This window comes from Cheilinus undulatus, linkage group 12, assembly GCF_018320785.1.
Source record: "Cheilinus undulatus linkage group 12, ASM1832078v1, whole genome shotgun sequence".
Taxonomy (NCBI): Eukaryota; Metazoa; Chordata; class Actinopteri; order Labriformes; family Labridae; genus Cheilinus; species Cheilinus undulatus.
The window spans coordinates 3,317,651-3,337,522 of record NC_054876.1 but is presented as its reverse complement, the minus strand read 5'-3'; the positions used below and the strand labels follow the sequence as shown (position 1 = coordinate 3,337,522).

Sequence of the window (19,872 nt, the reverse complement as noted above, 5' to 3'; positions counted from 1 at the left end):
GCTCAACCTGTTGTGATCTGTCTAAATTAATAATCACATCTTCATTATCCATCCCTAAAATGCAGTTACTGATCATTTTTACTCAGGGCTGCAGACAAGTCTGGTCTTATGGATTATCATTTTGTAATTAGTATGAAATAAACACTCAAGTAAATAAATGTTGGTTTGATTGTCTTGGAGTGGATCTCTGAGGTCAGCATGAGAGATTTTGTCTGAATCCAAAGTTTCTTCACTGGAGACTCCAAACACAAACCGTTCTGACATGAAGTGCAATCGAGAAAAGTACACGGACTGTCATCAGCGCGCCTCAACAGGACACTTTCTGACAGTGTCACCCGTTGTTAGCCTCTCTCCAAGTAAACTGGATCTCACAAGAGCAGACACTTTGAAAGCTGTCTGCTGTTAAAGTTTCAGACCTAAACCGTCATCCAGGTGTCTCAGTCTGGGAAACCCTGTCAGAATAAGACCCAAGAGGCTCCATGAAAGGGTTGGTTCAGATTAAAGCTCCTTACTATGTTTCTCTGTGACCACTCTAAATAACCAGAGAACATCAACCTGGTTTGTTACAGTTAAGATGAAAGAAGAGTTGCTATGTTGATGAAACCGGCTGTTTTCAGTTTGTTGTGTTGGTTTTGATTCATTTTGACCGATGAAATCTCAAAATTTCTCCCTTCTTTTTGGTGGAAAATGCTGAGTATTATAGACTATACTAAAAACCCAACACAGCTTTGAAATCTTCACATGCTTCTTAGCTGTGATGTTCAGAATTTGCAGAGAGCAATTCTGCTGAGAAGGTTGTTTCTCTACCAGAGGCCTCCACAAACTGTGAACTTCTGCACAAAAGAAAACAACTTACATAACAGCGGTACAATCTGTGGAATCATCATAACCTTGCAGCCATTTCAGACGCTCTTTCTTTACTACTAAGCATAATTTTTTGGGCTGACAGAACACAGAAGAAGTCCTACAAATTCTCCAACTCCTCAAGGGAATGAGGTCACTTTGTGCTTTGTGGACTCAAGTCACAAACAGCAAGGTCAGTGGTTTGTATCCCTGGATGGAAAATAAAAGACCACTGATGCTCTTCCTCTCAGAGTGGGCAGAGGTTTTAAACAGCGACACACTTGTACTTCACACACTTTCACTGGAAGGCTGGCAGGGAAAGAAGTCTAGATAAAATCTATTTTTGGGGATCATATCACTATAACAGTGAGTGAGAAAACTAGAGAATAATTTTAGACCTTTGTCATTAAGCTTAAATCTCAGTGTTTACATGTTTCTATTCCCCTTTCACTCCGTTTATGTCTCCTGAGAACAAATATGTCAGTCAAGTGGAAAGCTTTAAACTGGAGGGCATCAAACCCCCCCGGCAATACCACACTGGCCGACTGAACTTTCAAGCTTCTGGTCTTGGACAAAATTTATTATGAGAATAAACGCAGAACCCCAGAGTTTTGGAATGTCTCTCGTATGGACTCTGACTGGGCTGTATGGCGGCACAGGGGTTAGCACTGTTGCCTCACAGCAAGAAGGTCCCTGGTTTACTTCCTCTGCAGAGTTTGCATGTTCTTCCTGTGCATGCGTGGGTTCTCGTCAGGTACTCTGGCTTCCTCCTAATCCCAAAAACATGCTTCTTAGGTTGATTGATTTCTCTAAATTGCCCGTAGGTGTGAATGTCTCTATATGTCAGGCCTGCGATTGACTGGTGATCAGTCCAGGGTGTACCCCGCCTCTCGCCCAGGCTACAGCCCCCCCCCAACGACCGCGAACAGGATTAGCGGTATAGAAAATGGATGGATGAACTTTGACTTTAAGAACGATTACATCATCGTAAAGAATTTTGACAAAAGTGGAATCTGAATGCATCCGTTAGTTTCCCATCTGGCCACCAAAAGGTTACTAAATTCATAAATTGTGCATAGGATGAAATATTTTGTGGTTTTTATTGTATCTTTTATCTTTCAATCTTCACACCTATTAACCCAACCCTAAAATAATCACTATTCATGATAGTTTTAGGAAGAATAGCGTAATATTTGATCAGTTTTATAAATTTCCACCTGTCAGCCATTAAAAGTAAATATGATGCATGATGATGCTAATTAAACCTGCAGTTTTCTGTGTCAACGTTCCACTTGAAATGCTTCAAACAGAAGGGCTGTTACCTCCACGTGTTTTTAACCAATCACAACACAGCATATCAGTATCAAACTCAGTGATACACAACATGACAGCCCTAGATATCGTCTGGCTGCAGTATGGGCAGGAGGCAGTGTTCGTTTTGACAGATATTTTTGATTTTAGTCTCATCTTTAGTCTTAACCCTTCAAGCGCCAAAGTCGCAAAATTGCGACAAGCGATTAAACAGGCTCCAGCTGCAAATATGGTGCCTAATGTTGTCACTACTTTACACCAGGAGATGGTAGACATGAGTAACTTCAATCCCAGCAGCATTTGTGGGTGTGTTTCTATTTAAAGTTTTGGAGGGATAGTGTTTTGAAAGACCCCCCCCCCAGTTCAGGAGACGAGGAAGCAGTGGTTGTAGTTGGAGCATAACTGAGAGAAAGAGAACAAATTGTAGCGAGAATACTCCCAATGCCGGGAGGAATAGAGGAATATTCACCCTCTGATATGACATTCAGTTGTCTGCTGAAACCATGGGTGAGACTGATGGTGCGTCTGTGAGCACCGACAGCATGTCCGTGCGCCATGATAGTCCACAAGCAGCACATACCGAGGCTGATGCTTTGCTTCACTATGGCCGGGGAGGGAGGGGACGTGGTAGGGGTAGCGGGGTAGTCAAAACACCAATTAATGAAAAACACTGCAGAGGTGGGGGCAGCCATGTTAGAAGCCGTGGGAGAAAACACACAGCCAATAGCGGTGAAGGCTGCCTGGTGATGTCAGAATATGCAAAGCAGATGAGTGAATTTACTCCCATCACAAACTTTGGGTCATACTGAAGATTTTTCTCATCTACAGTATGCCTTTATTTCTAACCACTTTCAAGCTGCAGCCTTTTGAAATCTTGATATCAAAATTTAATATTTTCTTGAAAAAACTCTGGTGACCAAAGAGTTAAGATTAAATGCCTTTAAAGGTCACATATTTTACCCTTTTAAGACAAGTTTATGTTGGTCTCAGAGGTCCCCAAAACATACCTGTGAAGTTTATTCCTGAGGAGGGTGGAACTTTCTTCCAAGCTGGGAGCAAAATTTTTATACAGTTTAGTTTATTTGAAAGTCCAGCCCCCAAATCATCTATCAAGACAACAGCTGGCCCTCGTACCAACGTAGTTGATGACCCCTGATCTAGTTTTTCCTTTGTTTTCTTTTATATTCTGTCTTTTTTTTCATGTGGAGTTTATGGACTGTGGAAATTTTATGTTATAGAAGTAGTGAACACTTTAACATGTTTTTTACCTGTACACTGAAGTATCTGACTGAGCTATGATGAAACACATTAATGCTGGAGTTATTTCTGACATTTGCACCAAACTGATAAAAATCTGCTTTTTTATTAGGGTCACTGACAAGGTGCAGCCAAGCGGCAACCTCCGGTCCTGAAAAATGAAGCCAATGTGGAAGTGCAAAAAATTGCAATACCGCGAGTGTCCACTTGAGGCTGGCTGCTGGAAGTCCCGTCTGGACACCTGTTGAACAGCCTGTTTTTACACTAGAAATAAACTGGTTTACAGCCTGGTTCAAAAAACCAAACATGTCTCATTAGCTAGTGTCTTCATGTGCTCTCACTGTACGGGGGGTGATTTTTTTTGTACCACAATGGTTTAGATTATAAAAATGTTATTGGACTGATTGGGGTGTCTCGTTTAAATTGACAGATAGCTCGACGGGCAAAAGCTACATTTCTGTCAACCAGAATGCTAGCTAGCTAGCTGACAGGAAGTCGCTCTTTGTGGGGGGGCTGTGACCGTGATTTCAACATGGAAGCTGCTGCAGATTGGTTCAAGAGCTGTTTGAGTCCGCCTGTTGTAAGCAGACGGCTGCTTTCTACAGTCTATGGGTGCGGCTTATGCACTGCTCCGGCTCAGAGAGCTCCGGCTTTAGTAACGCCGGTGCTGAAACAAACGGCCCAAACAGGTAGTGCTCAGGACCACCACGGTCCACCACCAGACTACAGCCTGCTTCAGGGGACTCTGGAGGGGAAAAGTCCTCCACCTCTAAAGATCGCTCTGCCGCTGGACTGGGACAAGGGGATGTCACTGTCATTCCTGCCTCATCTTGAAAACCGCGTCCTTTCCCCTCCGTCCTCTCAGTACCAAACTGCCCCTTTTTGAGCATTTTTCAACAGTCTGAAGTGGGCGGAGTTAGCTTTGAGCTGGGAGTTTACTTACGCTTTAAATAAAATTAAAACGAGAAAAAGAAAACTAGAGAATACAAGAGCAGCATGGTCAGCTTCATGTCCTGGGACATATCTGGGGCCTCCATATGATGGAAGCTATCCCACTGAATCTGTTGGTTTTGGTTGAAAAGAAATTAGTCTGTTTGCTAAGTTGGTGCATGTGTGTTGCCGATCATTTCCAGTGGGTCACAGCTATATCCCCAGAGACATGTAGACTATTTGTCAAGAAGTCTATGATGTGCTTTTGTTTGAAAGTATTTGTTTGAACCTCTTTGTTTCATTACATCTTTTGTTCCAGCTCAAATCAAGACTGCCCTTTTTTCATTTAAAGAAAAAGGTTATGATTAAAAAAACTGAAGAAATTCAGGTTGTGATTTGTCATGAAGGAGGGGAGGGTGAGACCTGATGCTGGACCAGTCAAGAACCACTGATTTTGATACTTGACATCTTCATGCATTTAACTCACAAATATCCATTTAACCCTTTGGTGACTGATAAAAGCATGCAACTGCTTTAACTGCTTTAACTTGACAACACCATGCAACAGTGGTCCGTGATTCAGACCAGATCAAACGATGTCTAGGAATGAAAAGGCTCTTAAAGCAGGAGCTGATTGTTCACAGAGAAACTACAGGAGAGAACTAATAAAAGGAATAAAACTCCCTCCTCCTGCTACTTTCACCTGCAGCCTTTTCTCCACTGCAGAGACTTGGCATGAATTTAACTAAAGCCTACTCGGCCATCACAGCACCTGCCAGGGAGATAGCAGGAGACAAAGATAACCTTTTATATTTACATTTTATGACCTGTTTTCTTCCAGCTCCTCCAGTGTGTAGAGCTTTTAGACTATGCTGTGCTTCTCTTAATACTGACTTGGTGTTTTTATCTGTTTGTTGCCTGGATTTTACAGCAGCAGAAGGAATACAAATGTTTCCTGTAGATTTCTTCAAGGAAACGAGGAGACAGACTGAATAAAACAGTAACATCCTCCACAAGGGCATTGGTTAGTTTAACAATTTACTGGATGTTCTCATTTAGTGTCCGTCATCAACATGGGTGCATTTATTTTGCTCTTTTTACAGAATGAATCCTGCTGACAGGAGCTGAAACTGAATTGTTTTTATTAACTTAAGGGTTAGTTTAAGTTTTTAGTCATCTGGGTCACAGGGATAAGACCAGAAAGGTCAGATTAATTTAGGGGTGTCAAACTCAATCACAGCAGGGGCCAGATTCTGGATTCAGGTCTAACCTGAGGGCCTGACAGGGTCACCTTTTTAACCAGAAACTGTCAACCTCATTTCACCAGTAATAAAATATGACCAACAACTTAGCAACGATAAATGATTTTGACATTTAAAAAGTTAAAAAGAAAATTTATTAGTCAAAACATGAAATTGAAATTGAAAACTAATGTTTTTTTTTAAGGCAAATCTCTTAGAAAGAAAGTCAAAATCATGAGTTTAAAAGGTCCACATATGACATCAAATTTGTAATCATGAAATTAAAAGTCAAAATATGATTCAAATTTTAAATTGTGAGTCTTGAAGGTCTAACTATGGGTATATGAAGTCAAAGTCTGGAGTTGAAAATATGAGGTAAAATACAAAATAATGGTTAAAATGGTCAAAATATGAATTAAAAATTAGTATTATGAGTCTTAAAGCTCAAAATATTATGTGAGAAGCCAAAATTATGAGTTGAAATGGTCAAAATACAAAATAAAAAGTCAAAATCCTAAATTTGAGTCCTAACTGTGAGATGCAAAATTGAAAATATGGGATTATTATTACACTTTTTTTCATTTGTTTGTTTTTCCCACAATCCTGACTTCTTATCTAAATATTTTTACTCCTTACTTTTCCAGATTTTATGACTCAACAAGGATATCTTAAATCATCAAAGATAATGGGCCAGTTTTAACAGAAATATGAGATCATCTTGCGGGCCGGAGTTAACTATTCCACGGGCCGGATTTGGCCGCTGGGCCTTAACTTTGACACCCGTGGATTAAGTAAACATTTTTTTATGTATGTATCTTCAATTTCAATTTTTGTATTCAAATCTGAACAGAGCTGGAGACCTAAAATACCATTATATGAAGTCTTCTTCCATCCAGGCAGGACATATTTATTTATCCTCCCCAGGCTTGGCTGTCCATGCCAGTCAGTCTGCTGCTGTCAAACATTAAACCAGCTGAGATTTTAGCCCTGATTTCCTTGGATTTAACTTTTGTAAACAGTGCTGTAAGTGGAAAAAAAATAAGTGCTGGTACTCTCTTCCCACACAACCCCAGTACTCATTTAGGTGGTATGGAGCAAAAACAATGTCTTAGTAGTAATTTAGCTGAATGAAAATACAGGATTGATATTTGAATATTTTCAATCTACACAGAAATAGAAACAATCATCTCTGAGTCAAACCTACATGGATCAAATGTCCCGCTGTCACTTTTACTAACAGCAAGCTGATCATTGTCAACATGGGCATGGAATGACATTAAAATAAAGTACATGTTCATGGGGAAGACACATTTTTAAACAATAAACCTCCTTAAAGAAAATAAGAAAAATGAAATGCTGTTTCCCCACTAGCCTCAGCCTTTAAAATAGACGATGTTGTGGTCAGTGAGCCCACTACTGTTAGTGATTCATAGTCCCAGTATTCCTGACTTTCTCCCTACACCCTCCACTGTCCTGTCCTCTCAAAACAAAGGCAACAAACCCTAAAATGATCGTTAAAAAACATATGAAGTAACAACATAAAAATTAAACAAAATTATGTACTGTTCATAAAAAGTAAAAGGCTATTTAATAAAACAGAAATATCAAATGCAGTGAGTTTAACAGTTGTTCTTTGTCACCAAATGTAGAGATGAATCAGCCCCTCCCCTCACTGACACCCTGAGTCTCTGCTCCGTCTGTGAGCTGACTTTGTCGCCGTGTATCCAGGCTTTCAGTCTCTGTCAGTGAGTCAGCTGTTCTCTAAGCAAAACTACAGCCGCTAATTCTTTCACCAACAGTCTGATCAGCTATTTTGTATATTGTTATTGAATGTTGATGTATCGGATAGATACGGACACGGATAGATGTCGGGGCTGAGTGGGCGTCATACATTTTTAAAAACATAAAACTACCACTTTGTGAAGTCTTAACCAATCAGATCAGACACTTTTACACTCCCCAGACTTGTGTGTAGGTGCCAGTCAGTCTGGTTGTGTCAAAGACTAAAACTAAGGATATTTTGTCTCCATTTTTATTTTATTTTAGTCAGTTTTGTAAGCGCACTATACAGTTTTATTTTGTTTTCGTTTTTTGGTAAAGCTTACTTTTGATTTAGTTTCCAGTCAACTAAAATGATTTTTGAATTTTAGTTTTAGTTATTTAGTTAGTTTTAGGAACTATAACAACCGTGGTACGAACAGGTGTCATTGGAGCATCAAGCTCCTTGGCAGATGAGGTGTTGGCGCTCACGCTTGCTGCATCACTGTCCAGGAGAGGTGAACGATTTAATCTCTGGTTTCCCTCCAACAGTAGCAGGTGAGTTCACCTGGATACAGATGAAAACATCATGGTACACAGCAGGAAGAATGCATGTATTTAGATTAGATGCTGTCATGTCTTACTCATTAAAACTGTCAGCTGTGGAGAGGACAGGAGACGCTGGTACGCTGGAAGAAGTCCCGGTACGCCAAGGGACAAAATTTAGAAGTGCTAGTACTGCCCCACATAGAGCACTGTGTGTAAGCATACAGTTTGAAGTTTTTCTTTCTTTTATTAGCCTTTATTTTACTAGCAGTGAACTGGAAGGTTTCAAATTTCAGCTTGAATGGTTTAGTTTTAGTTTTAGTTGACTTTAATAAACTCTCTGAGAATGTTGTATTGGAGGGTGAATGAAGACCTAACCGCTCAGGGGGTGGATAATAAGGTTTGCTTCCTCAGGTTTTATAATGTACTTGTATTTATTTATTTATTTTTTGCCCTGTAAATTGTGGAATCCCTCTGAGTTCTTCAGTAGCCAGTTCTGACCTGTTCACTAGTTCCCTGATTAACTAATCAGTCATTCATTCTTTACCTAGTGACAAAGCCGGGTGGGTGGAGGCTAATTAGCTGTTAGCTACGTCTTTCTAACCTTCTACCCATGCCAAACTTGGCTCACCATTATGGAGTGTTGGGGGAGCATTTTCCTCTTTAGCTGACAGGTTGGAGAGTCAGTTTCTTGGAGTTTATACTCAGAGCTCTGTGTCTGTTTCTGCCTGTACTCTACCTCCCTGCATTATTCACAAAGCTGAAAAAAACAGGCACAGAAAGTTAGGTGACAAAAATAATGAACCTCCTATATCTGTTTGAGAAGTAAAGTCTCAATTTGGTCCCACTGCTAGTTTTCAAACTGTGTATTTCGATAAAGTCCTCATAGTGCTCGAGCTGAGCACTCAGAATGATGATTAATCTCTGAGCCTCTTCAGAGACTCGATCCATGCTGATGACTGTTTTCTAAATAATCTCAGAAGATAAGCAGGGCTCTCACTTAATAAAGTGTGTTATTTCTATGAAAAGAAGACCAGAGCAGTCTCTGATTTGGCAGCTTCTTGAAGCATGATTTTGCCAAGAGGTTTGATAGATTTCTATCATAGAGGCACAGAAATCAATCGAGAAATGACAGCCCTCTAACAACATGTTTAAACCATTCCTGTGTCTCTAGCAATGGCAGATTTTTTTAGGTTAAACTCAGGACGATATCAGCAGCATTGCTCTAAAGAGTTAGAATATTTGCTCTGGAATTTTTACAAGTCATTGAAAAAACACCACTCCTTTATGTCCCGTAGCTCTCTGGGTTTGCTCTCTGAAGAGGGAAGCTCCAAAATTGTTTACCTGCTACAGCTGCTTTCAGCTAAATAGGTAGAGACCTCATACTGGTCTTTGCGTGGGGCCTTTAAGATACCCAAACCAGGGTTGGGGGAAGTTTTCCCGTAAGACTGATTCATATTTATTCTATATATTCCATGTAAAATGTGCACAATTTCCAGGCTTTAATGGAAACACCAAAATTGAATATCTATACATGACCTTCATAGTGATACTTCCCTCTTTGGGATCATTTGTGCTCCTCAAGATGGAAAGTCAGTGTCGAGGAAACTCTGACTAAAAAGTCTGAATTTTCTCCAGGCTTTGCAACATTTGGAAAACTCCTCAAGTTAAAACCACATTTTGTTGTTCTGTGAGTGAAAACCTCTTAATATGGACAAATGAAAGTGTTCTATACATAAGGAGTTCTTCTTCCTCGTGGTGGTACAGAATCTTGGTCCTTCTCTCTCTCCCACCTACAGGTCTATATCAGACTTAGGCTGAATTCCAATTCTGCCCTTAACCCTCAATCTTACCCGCAAGCTCAACCCTCAGTCTTAACTCACCCCTCAAAATTAAGTGTAAGGGCCATCTGATGACTTAGAAATGGGACACCCCTTAATAGCAGTTACGACTTCAGACTGTAGAGGGCAGTAATGTGCCAAAACTGCGTAGTCTGTCGATTCAGAAGAAGAAGGAGACGGCACGTTTACCTGATTACGATTGTAAAAATAAAAGTCAATGTGACGCTACAAAAAGGCAAATAATCCATGAAATAACATTATACTAAGATATTTGAGTGGTTTTCATAATTTTTACATCTCTATTATCAAAGAAATGTACATTTGGAGCTCGATTTCTTCCCCTTATTTGCCGCCATCTTTCTTTGAGTGATAACCCTCGATACCGAGGGAGCTCCAGGAACGTCTAAGAATTGAGGGAGATAAAGCCCTCAAACTCGCCCCTTAACTCAGCTCTCAGGAGAATTAGGACAGCCCTCGCATTTCAGGAACGCGCATTTTAAGACTGAGGGTTAAGACTGAGGGTTGAAGGGAGGGGAGAATTGGGTTCTGATGAGCTCCAGTCTTGAGGAACTGCTCTTGTCAGTGTCACAAATGACATAGACAAAATCTAATGCAGGTCAGTAATGGAGATTGCGGACTTCTGGTCCTATGGGACCTTAGTGTGGCGTTTGACCCTTAGGAGCACATTGTATTGATTTAGGCTCAGACAGGAGGTGGTTGTCCCTGCAGTCTTAGCTCAGATGTTTTCTAAAATAAACATTTTCTGTTTTTATTGATAATGTGTATAAACATAGTTGTGTTGTGGTGTCCTGCACGTTCCTCTCCTGTGCCCTCTGGGGCATCTTAACCCTAAATTATCTTCCACAGAAGGCAAAAATAAAGGTGAAATGAAATTGTGCTCAATTTGCAAAAACAAACAAACAAAAAAACATGTTTATAAAAAATAAACCATTTTCATTATTGCAATCAAATCTGTAAGTTCAACAGATAATTTTGAGCAAACATATGTTTACAGAAGGCCATGTTGAAACAACAAGTGTGACTCATGACCTGCAAGAAAACAGCGTGATAGGTTCATGCAGACGTACGTCATCATGTACAGGAAGTGCTGAGAAAGACAGCGGCCCAGATTCTGTTATACTATATTGTTTCTATGTGTGCGCTTTTTACGACTGTCTGCAAAAGACGGAAGGATGTTTCTGGAAGGAACCAGAACTGCAGCCTCTTGGGGAGGTCGTCTGTTTAAAAGTATATTGAAGGCATTGGAGGATGATGCTTCAAGCTGTAGATGTTTTGACCAATGAGTATGCACTCTGTGATTCAGGATTTGTTTGATCTTGGTCCGTAAGTACTATGCCAGTTGTCTATTCCTCAGTGTTGGAGTTTGTTGTAAATCTGGCTTTGCTGACAGCCAGTGCATAGCTGTTCTTGTATGAGATATGAGAATGATACTGTGTCTTTGCTTGCTGTACGATCCTGCTCCGTGAGCATGTTTTGTTGCTGTTTCAGTACTGATAGTAATTGTGTAAATCTGGCTTTCTGATTAGCCAGTGTCCTGCTGCACTGTGTCTACTATGTCATGTGGGTGTCCTTACTTAAGTATATAACTTCACAATATTTGTATTTTTAAGCAAGTATTAAACATTTAGATTATTACTAAATTATCAGAATGATATGTTTTATGTGGGACAGGATATGGGCTTTGAGAGCAAACTCTGACAATTGTGCTGCTGCCTGTCCTGGCCAGCACACGCTTGGAAATGAGATTATTGATCTCAGTGAGCTTCCTGGTTAAATTAAATGTAATAATAATAAAATACTCTGGGACACACTGAATGTTACTTCTATGGTTTTATATGCAAAAATAATTATTGCTTAATCTTATTCAGTTGCAATTCTACCTGTGGTTAAAAAAATAGATATGTAATGGGAGTGCTTCCTCAAGTCTTAAAGGGTCTTAAAGGACGTTTAAATTTGTGTTGTATCATTTTTATGCAGATGACATGATGCTGCTCACAGAGATGTGCACAGTTAACCAGTGTGTTTCCTCTCATGTTCATGATTATTTACACAACTGCTGTGTTTGAGTATCTTACAGTACATGACTACAATGTTAGAAATGTGGTGATGTGACCATTTTAAGGTCAACACAGCAGCCACAATATACCAGTCTGTCAGAACCCCAAAAAACAGAGACCGGCTTGTAGAGTCATTTATCTTAATCAAGATCTCCTGGACTCTCCTGATCATAATGTGGAGCACGATGCTGTAAAAATGATATCCAGCTCTGGCACATAAACTCACCATTGTACAATTAATGAATCTGTCGGTTGGCCATCACCTACAAAGACCACCCAGTTTACAGATTTGTGTGAGAGATTTCCTGGACCTGGAATAATTTAGAGTACCATATGAAAAATGTGGTCCCACTAGATCATTGTACATTTATGTTAACAGTCCATGTAACTGAGAAGTATGAGCCGAGCTGGTTTCCTTCTTCTCTCATGTTTTATGTCATGTTTGTCAGGGATCACAAATGTTCCCTGAAATGAACTGTTTGAAAAGGAGTTTTTGTAAAAACTGTAAATCATGCAAAGCCACATCAGAGGTTACAAAGAAAGAAAATGTAACCAGAAATGTTCCACTGCAGTGTAGCTGCAAGAGGAGCTCAGAGGATCCAGGGCGAGGGTCTGGGATCATTAAGTCCTGTGGTCCTTGATTTATCGATAGTGGAGGAACTGACAGAGGCTGGCATGTGGCAGATCTCCAATGAGGTGGTGAAAATGTCTGTAAGCACTGGAGACAGCTGATCAGGAGAGGTCTTTAAAGGAGAAATGAGACTAATCTGGTACAGCTGCTTTTTCTAGGCTTTTAACCCTCCGAGCTCTAAGCACTCACCAGCACGTTTCCACTGTTTTTATTAATATCTTTGTCATTATAAGTCGGAGAAATGGGGTTCAAACACTTCTGTGAACAGGAGAATCTCGTCTTTCAGTTCCGCCCTCACTTGCCATCCTATGTGATTCACAGCCGGAGTGACAGGGCCAACAAGAGAGCAATAGGCACATGTCATCACCTATCACTGTGCATCACTGAAGGAAGCTTTTGTCCGTCAGCTATGAACTCTGAAACTCTAAGGCCCTCCCTATCACAGTTGTTGCAGGAGAGGTAAGGTGAGAGACTGGAGCGAGAGGAGACCTGCTGATCTCCGATGATGGTGAAGGGTTTGAGTGTTGCAGAAGCGGTGATGAAGATGACACAGCCTCACTTTGGTGGAAATAGAATGACAGTCAACATTATGCTCAAAAATGATAAGACAAAATATCATTTTAGACAAATTTTCTGCACTTACCTATTATTTTATTCATATACTCCACTACTTTTGAGAAGCTAAGACTTTTTCCTTTTTCACGCACCAAAACAATTGGTTCATTTGACTAGACAAATAAATAAATAAATAAATAAAGATTGGGTTTCAAAATTCAACATTTGGGCTGAAATAAGTCTTTACAGAGTCCTCTAGGACAAAAATAGGCCTCAGTATACATAAAGCTGAGATTTCCTGAAAATGATGATATTAAACTCTTGGGTATTGTGTTGCTATAACCTTTAAAAGGTGAATTAAAAAAGTAATGTAAAAACCAAAGAAATACCCCGAGACCTCAGAGAGTTAAATCCTTCTAAGGCAGGGGTGTCAAACTCAATCACAGCAGGGGCCGGATTCTGGATTCAGGACTACCCTGAGGGCCTGACAGGGTCACCTTTTTAATCATAAACTCTCAACCTCATTTCACAGGCAATAAAATATGATTTAAAAAAAAGCACCTTTTCACCAATGATAAATGATTTTGAGGTTAAAAAAGTAACAAAAAATATCTAAGTTTAAAGGCTCATAATCTGAGAAAGTACCTTTATTGGTTTATAAAGGTCAAAAAATGAAATTTAAATGCAAAATTATGGAGTTTTTTCAAGGCAAATGTTGAGAAAGTCAAAATGATAAGATTAAAAGGTCAAAATATGAAATAAAAATTGGAATCATGAAATTAAAAGTCAAAATATAATTCAAATTTAAACTGTGAGTCTGAAAGGTCAAACTATGGGATTCTGAAGTCAAAGTCTGGAGTTGAAAATGTGAGATAAAATACAAAATAATTAAAAAGGTTAAAACATGACTACAAATTTTAAATTATGTATCTAAAAAAGTCAAAGTATTATATAAGAAGACAACATTATCAGTTGAAATGCTCAAAGTATGAAATAAAAAGTCAAAATGCCAATTCTGAGTCCTAATTGTGAGATGCAAAATTGAAAGTATGAAATTAAAACAAAATCCATTTATTTTCCCACATTCCTGACTTCTTATATAATTATTTTTACTCCTTACTTTTTCAGACTTTATGACTTAACAAGGAAATCTTAAATCATCAAGGATGATGGGCCAGCTATAGCAGAAATATGAGATCATATTACTGTTCCACGGGCCAGATTTGGCCCCCGGGCCTTGAGTTTGACACCTGTGCTGTAAATGAATCCAATCAATGCCCAAAGTAAATAACACACTCTGGTGTTTAAAGTACACCTTTAGTGTCCAATAAAATGACTCTGAATGTTAAAAATGAACAGAACAACACTTTCTAAGGTGATATCAAGCTCAGAGCCAGTGAGAACTATATCAACTCATAAAGTGTTGAATTAGACATCATGGGAGCTGAATGAACTATTACTGCATATGACTTTGCAGAGTCAGACAGTGCAGTCAGTCAGTACCATTCCTACTGATTTGACCAGGTATCCACAGACACTTTCATAGCAATGTTATTGTCTCTAAGGGCTCATTGGCATGCTTTCAATCTAGAATGATGTTTATGGTCTTTATTATTGTAACTGGCTACCTAGAGAACCTCCAGGGCTCACTACTGGCCAGTAATCCTTGCTTTGTGAAGCACATCTCTAAAGTTTTTTGTATTTCTGTGTCTCTTCCTTCCAGATGTAATGTTGACAGCAAAGTATCTCGAGTGGCATGGCTCAACCGCACCACCATCCTATTCGCAGGAAGTGAGAAGTGGTCTCTGGACCCCCGCGTCATCCTGATGGAGAACACAGCGATCACAGAGTACAGCATCAAGATCCAAAATGTTGACGTCCACGATGAAGGGCCGTACGTCTGCTCCATCCTCACAAACAAAAAACCAAAATCCACAAAAGTGCACCTCATCGTTCAAGGTAAGACCTCCACGGCCCCGTCTGTCAGCGGTGGAATCCAGGCCTGTCAGATAACCAGGCGTGCCGGCCGAGATCAGAGCTGGAGCAGTGTTGTTTGTTCAGGTTTCCATCGGTGCCGATGGTAAACTGGAGTTTTCTTTGTGGGATTGGATCACTGGAGTCTTTAGGAAAGTCAAATAAGAAAGCTTCCCTCCTCTGTTTTTTGGATGGTGTGTGGAGCTCAGCCAGCAATGAGCGGCTGATGGAACCGGGATTCAATCTCGATTTAATTTAAGTTTGCTGATAGATATTGATTTAGGGGACAGTGCATTGAAAAATGTCCCGGCTCAGTTTCATTGCAGAGTCCTCCTAAATCAACTTTAAGCACTCAGACTTTCTGTTATCTCTCATGATGAAAATCTATTTCCTCCATGGCGAGTTCCTGCTAATGATTAACACCAATAGTCTGAGTCTGCATTCGAGTTCGGCTGGTGTAGCTCAACTCTATTGGCACATAATTAAAACTTGGATGGAGCAGTTTTAGGAGATACATCGTGCAGAATCACAAAGAGAAAAGAGTGCATCAGGAAAATATGTATGGAGCTATTATGGCTGCAAAACTACTAGTGAAATGGTAAATGGATCAGTGAAGGCAAACACGGATCTGTAAGCAGATCTTTGGAATCATGGATCACAAATATGCACACACATTCATGTAGATTTCATCATATGAATGAACTATGTTCAACAAGCTAAGAGACTAGCATTGTCAGCTCTTTCACAGCTCCTCTCTCCCAGTTAGTGTGTTGTAATGGACTTGAGTATCCCAGTTGTATCAGGACACTTGAAGACATAATCAATACTAGTATTCTGATTTCTAATCACTGCACCATATCTGTGCAGGGGGCTGTTAAACTTCAGCTGTGAATTTTGTGAATGTTCTGCAAATTAATACACATACGCAAACAAAAAAGACATTCTGTTATTCTTAATTGTTCAGGTTGCTAGCCATACCTGTACATAAGCTAATGGCTTTTATAAAATGATCCTATTTACATGAAGAACAACTGCTTCACTCAAGTAAAGGTGAAACAACAGCAGCTGAAAAGTGACATAGAGGAGGGCAGTGAGTGAAACGGAGATCTAAGATGTGTTTTAAATTCATATGAATATGAGGGGATTATTATTGTTATTATTAATCACTATAAGAGTTTAGCAGAGACTCGAGAAGAGAGCTAGAGGGAACGTTCACTATATTGCCAAAAGTATTCACTCACCCATCCAAATCATTGACATCAGGTGTTCCAATCACTTCCATGGCCACAGGTGTATCAAATCGAGCACCTAGGCATGCAGACTGTTTCTACAAACATTTGTGAAAGAACAACTTGTTGTTGTTGGAAGAAAGTACCGCCCTCCATGCCTGATCCTCCCCTCGGCTCCTGAGAGGGGTGTGGTCAGGGGCGGAGTGAGAAAGCTCATTAACATTTAAAGCCACAGAAACAGCCTGTTCTTGGCTGCACGGCTGAAAACAGAGGGGTTTTAAGACATGCAAAAATCCAAAACTGGAGGGTAAGCAATCCTGCAGGTGATCTAATTCACTAAAAAACTATCCTGGTAACAACTTAAAACTATAAGCATAATGTGAAAATGTGGGTAATTCTAAGTGGGCCTTGAAAACCTTAAGCTTTTATTTTGAAAAGTGTGCTGGAAAAATTCTTATTTCCACATTTCAGTTGAAAGACTTAGCAGGATGCTTACTGAGTGCTGGCTATCCATCTAAAGCCTACAGATAGTGTGAGTGTTTGTTCTCCACAGTAAATTATTCCGTTTATTAGAGGCTGAGAAATTAAACTGTTCATCTCTCTGCCACACATCCACACATCTCAAAGTATCTGAAAGTTAAAAAACAGTAACGATACACCTGCACAGGTAGTCTGCAGCTGTCAGAAAACATTATACAGTGTATACATGGAACAGTGTCCTGCTCTTTTTGAAGTTCTCCAAGTAGCAAAACTGAGTTTATCAAAACCATTATACTGGAATATCCCAGTTTCTAAAAAGGTAAACATGCACAAACAAACCAAGATTCTTGAGTCCATGTAAACACTGTCATTGTCTCCAAATCACCTATGTAAGACTAGGTTGACATGATCCTTCTATTAAGACAAAATATGACCAGGTTTAGCACTGCTAGCCTCTTAGCTTGTTGCTAATTTGCACTGCTTTTCTTTTGAACAGCCTGCTTACTAGCAACAAGGCTAGCAGTGACTCTTTAACACATTTTCTCCCTTATTTGACACATGCTTTGAAATAAAACGCTGATACACCATTTAACAAATAAACCTTGACTGGTGCCAGTTCCACTGAATGAACGATTTCCAGACTTGGAGCCGCTGTTTTCCTATTTGTCTCGTTCATTTGTACCCTGCCTAATTCAATGACCTAAGATGCTATCATCACCTTACCAACTGGTTTTTCTCCCTTGGTGTTTTCAAATCATGCAAAGGAAACATTTGAGTATTATTTGGTAAATAATCTATGCAACATCTTCATTTGTTTCCTGATGTCATTCAGTGCTCCACTCCTACGCAGTCTCAGTCTCTCTGTCTTATTAAAAAGCCCTGTTTCACTCTACAGGACATTCTGGGTGACTTGAAATTTTGAATCTTGACAAAACCTAATTTGTGATCTTTACTAACTAAAGAAAAAGCTACTGATCCTGCCTTCTGCGTCTGTGTCTCAGGGTGATGTGACTGAGTCTGTGTCTTCTTATAAATGCCTTGGTTTCTTGACTGGTGAGTCATCATCTATAGGCAGCAGACTGAACAACTTGTTAGGAAGTTAAAAGTGAAGCTGGGTTTTTATTTTCAGTATTAAGTCTTTTTTTCCTCTTGCTGCAAAGAAAGAAAAGAAGAAAACTGCTGCTGCCACTTTTATGCCTCTGATTGATTGCAGTGATATTTCATATATACAAGCATCTTCTTAATGTCTGTATCTTTGATACCTTATACCAGGGGTCAGGAACCTTTTTGGTTGAAAGAGCTGTTTTTGCTTGAACCCCCTTCCAGAAATTCTTTGAAGAGCTGCAAAACACATTTGAACCTTCCCATGAAGGTGACACAGTCAGTTAGCCTAAGTCTTTGTCTATCTACATAACTGATGGAGCAAAGGTATGTAGCCATCTATTGATATGTTTGATCTCACTGATAACTTTCCACTTAGTAGTTATTTTATGCTTACTTTGCATTTTAATCATATTTTTTTTGTTTTGATGCATTTATGGATTTAGAACTACAATAGAAACAACTATGCACATATTGTATCTATAAGTGCTATTATCAGCCAGTGATAATTTATTTTCATCCTTAATGATACTGATATAATCATCATTACTTCTTTATTCATCAAAACACACCCCTCACACCTGCTGTCAGACAGAGTTAATACAGGATATTGTAGTAGCCTACTGTTCACCTACAGATGAAACCTCCACTTCATCTCCTCCCTCTATGCTGCTGTCTGTCTGTCTACGTCACATACAGGTGTGATAAACAACAGCATCCATGATCACTGGGTCACAGACTTCATCAACAATACAGTCAGAAGGACAAACCGGAGCAATCACGATAATCACTCCAAATATCCATGAGAGTAGAATCAGCTGTTTACAGCCTTTCACCTTCTCTCTGAGTGACACGTCAGCACCTTGGACAGCGCCACATTAACGCACATAACATTTTCAGCTCAAACATCAACAATCTGATCTTTTACAACACAAATGCAGACTCATACACTGAACCTTACATTCATTACACGCCAGAAATATTTAAATAATCATCAAATGTATCAATCTTAAGAATGATAGTATCGACTTCGCAGCAGCAGAGTATAAAATAACAATAAAACGTGTGCTTACCTGTTTATTTTGCTCAGACAGCCCTCTAATGATCCTTTGGGCTCCTTTCTATCTTTCTTTACCTGACTGATGCTGCTAAGTGTGAACTTGTGTCATACACACCGGCTTAGCATGAAACTTATCAAAGTTGATCATTGTTTTCACATTCTGACCTGAGTTATATCCCTGATTAGGAACGTCTGGTATGACATGAAGCACATGAGATATTGGAGATAAAATCTTCTTGTTATTTTTATCATTTTATAATTTCATTGACAACACATAGATGTTTTTGACTGAAATAGCTTTGATTTCAGTAAATATGACCTCCTATCCTTCGTTTCAAAAATTATGCATGTTAAGAAGGGACCAGTGATACTAGCCTAGCTGATGGATTTACTCTAGGGTAGACTGAGATGACTCAATTTGAAACAAGTGATGAGTGCACACTAAAAAATGATGGGTCAAAAATAACCTAACTTGGGTTGTTTTTAACTCAACTGCTGGGTCACTATAGCACCAGCCCAGCATTAGTTAATTTGACCCATCAAGATGGGTTGGCCCATTTTAACCCGACAAATGAGTTAAATATTCCACCCAAATGCTGGGTCAAATTAACTCAAAATTTGGGTAAATTCAACCACACATATTAGTTATATATTCAACCCACTACTTTCATTAATTAATTCACCAAACCGATAAACTGTATTCGTGTGTACTTCCATGATAATGAAAATGCAGTGATACTGTGGCAAACTGTGGTTTAGGAATGGCTCATAGACAAGCTGAATGAGTCTGACAAGCTCTTGTGCAGTGAGCATGAGCAGCTATCATTTATTGTTCAACACGGACACAGATGCATACTGACAGGGTAGTCTACACCATTAACCCCCTCACTCATGGTGTGACACTTTAAAAGAACACCCTCCCCCAAAAAACATGAACCAACAAACAAAACATGCACAATTACAACCTGCAATGAAACATGAACATTAAAGAACATCAGAAGAGTGAATTCCCTGGCACAAAGTAATACCCAGAAGCC

General features: G+C 39.5%; 1 protein-coding gene across 2 annotated transcripts in view; it reads left to right on the top strand.

Annotated features, from left to right (window-relative positions):
* Positions 1–19,872, top strand: part of opcml (opioid binding protein/cell adhesion molecule-like) — a 449,122-nt gene that overhangs the window by 208,882 nt on the left and 220,368 nt on the right. For both annotated transcript variants that reach the window (XM_041800529.1, XM_041800528.1), the window contains one exon: positions 14,715–14,950. In XM_041800529.1, the coding sequence (XP_041656463.1) occupies positions 14,818–14,950 (133 nt within the window). In that variant the 5' untranslated portion in view covers positions 14,715–14,817. The remainder of the gene's footprint in view (positions 1–14,714; positions 14,951–19,872) is intronic.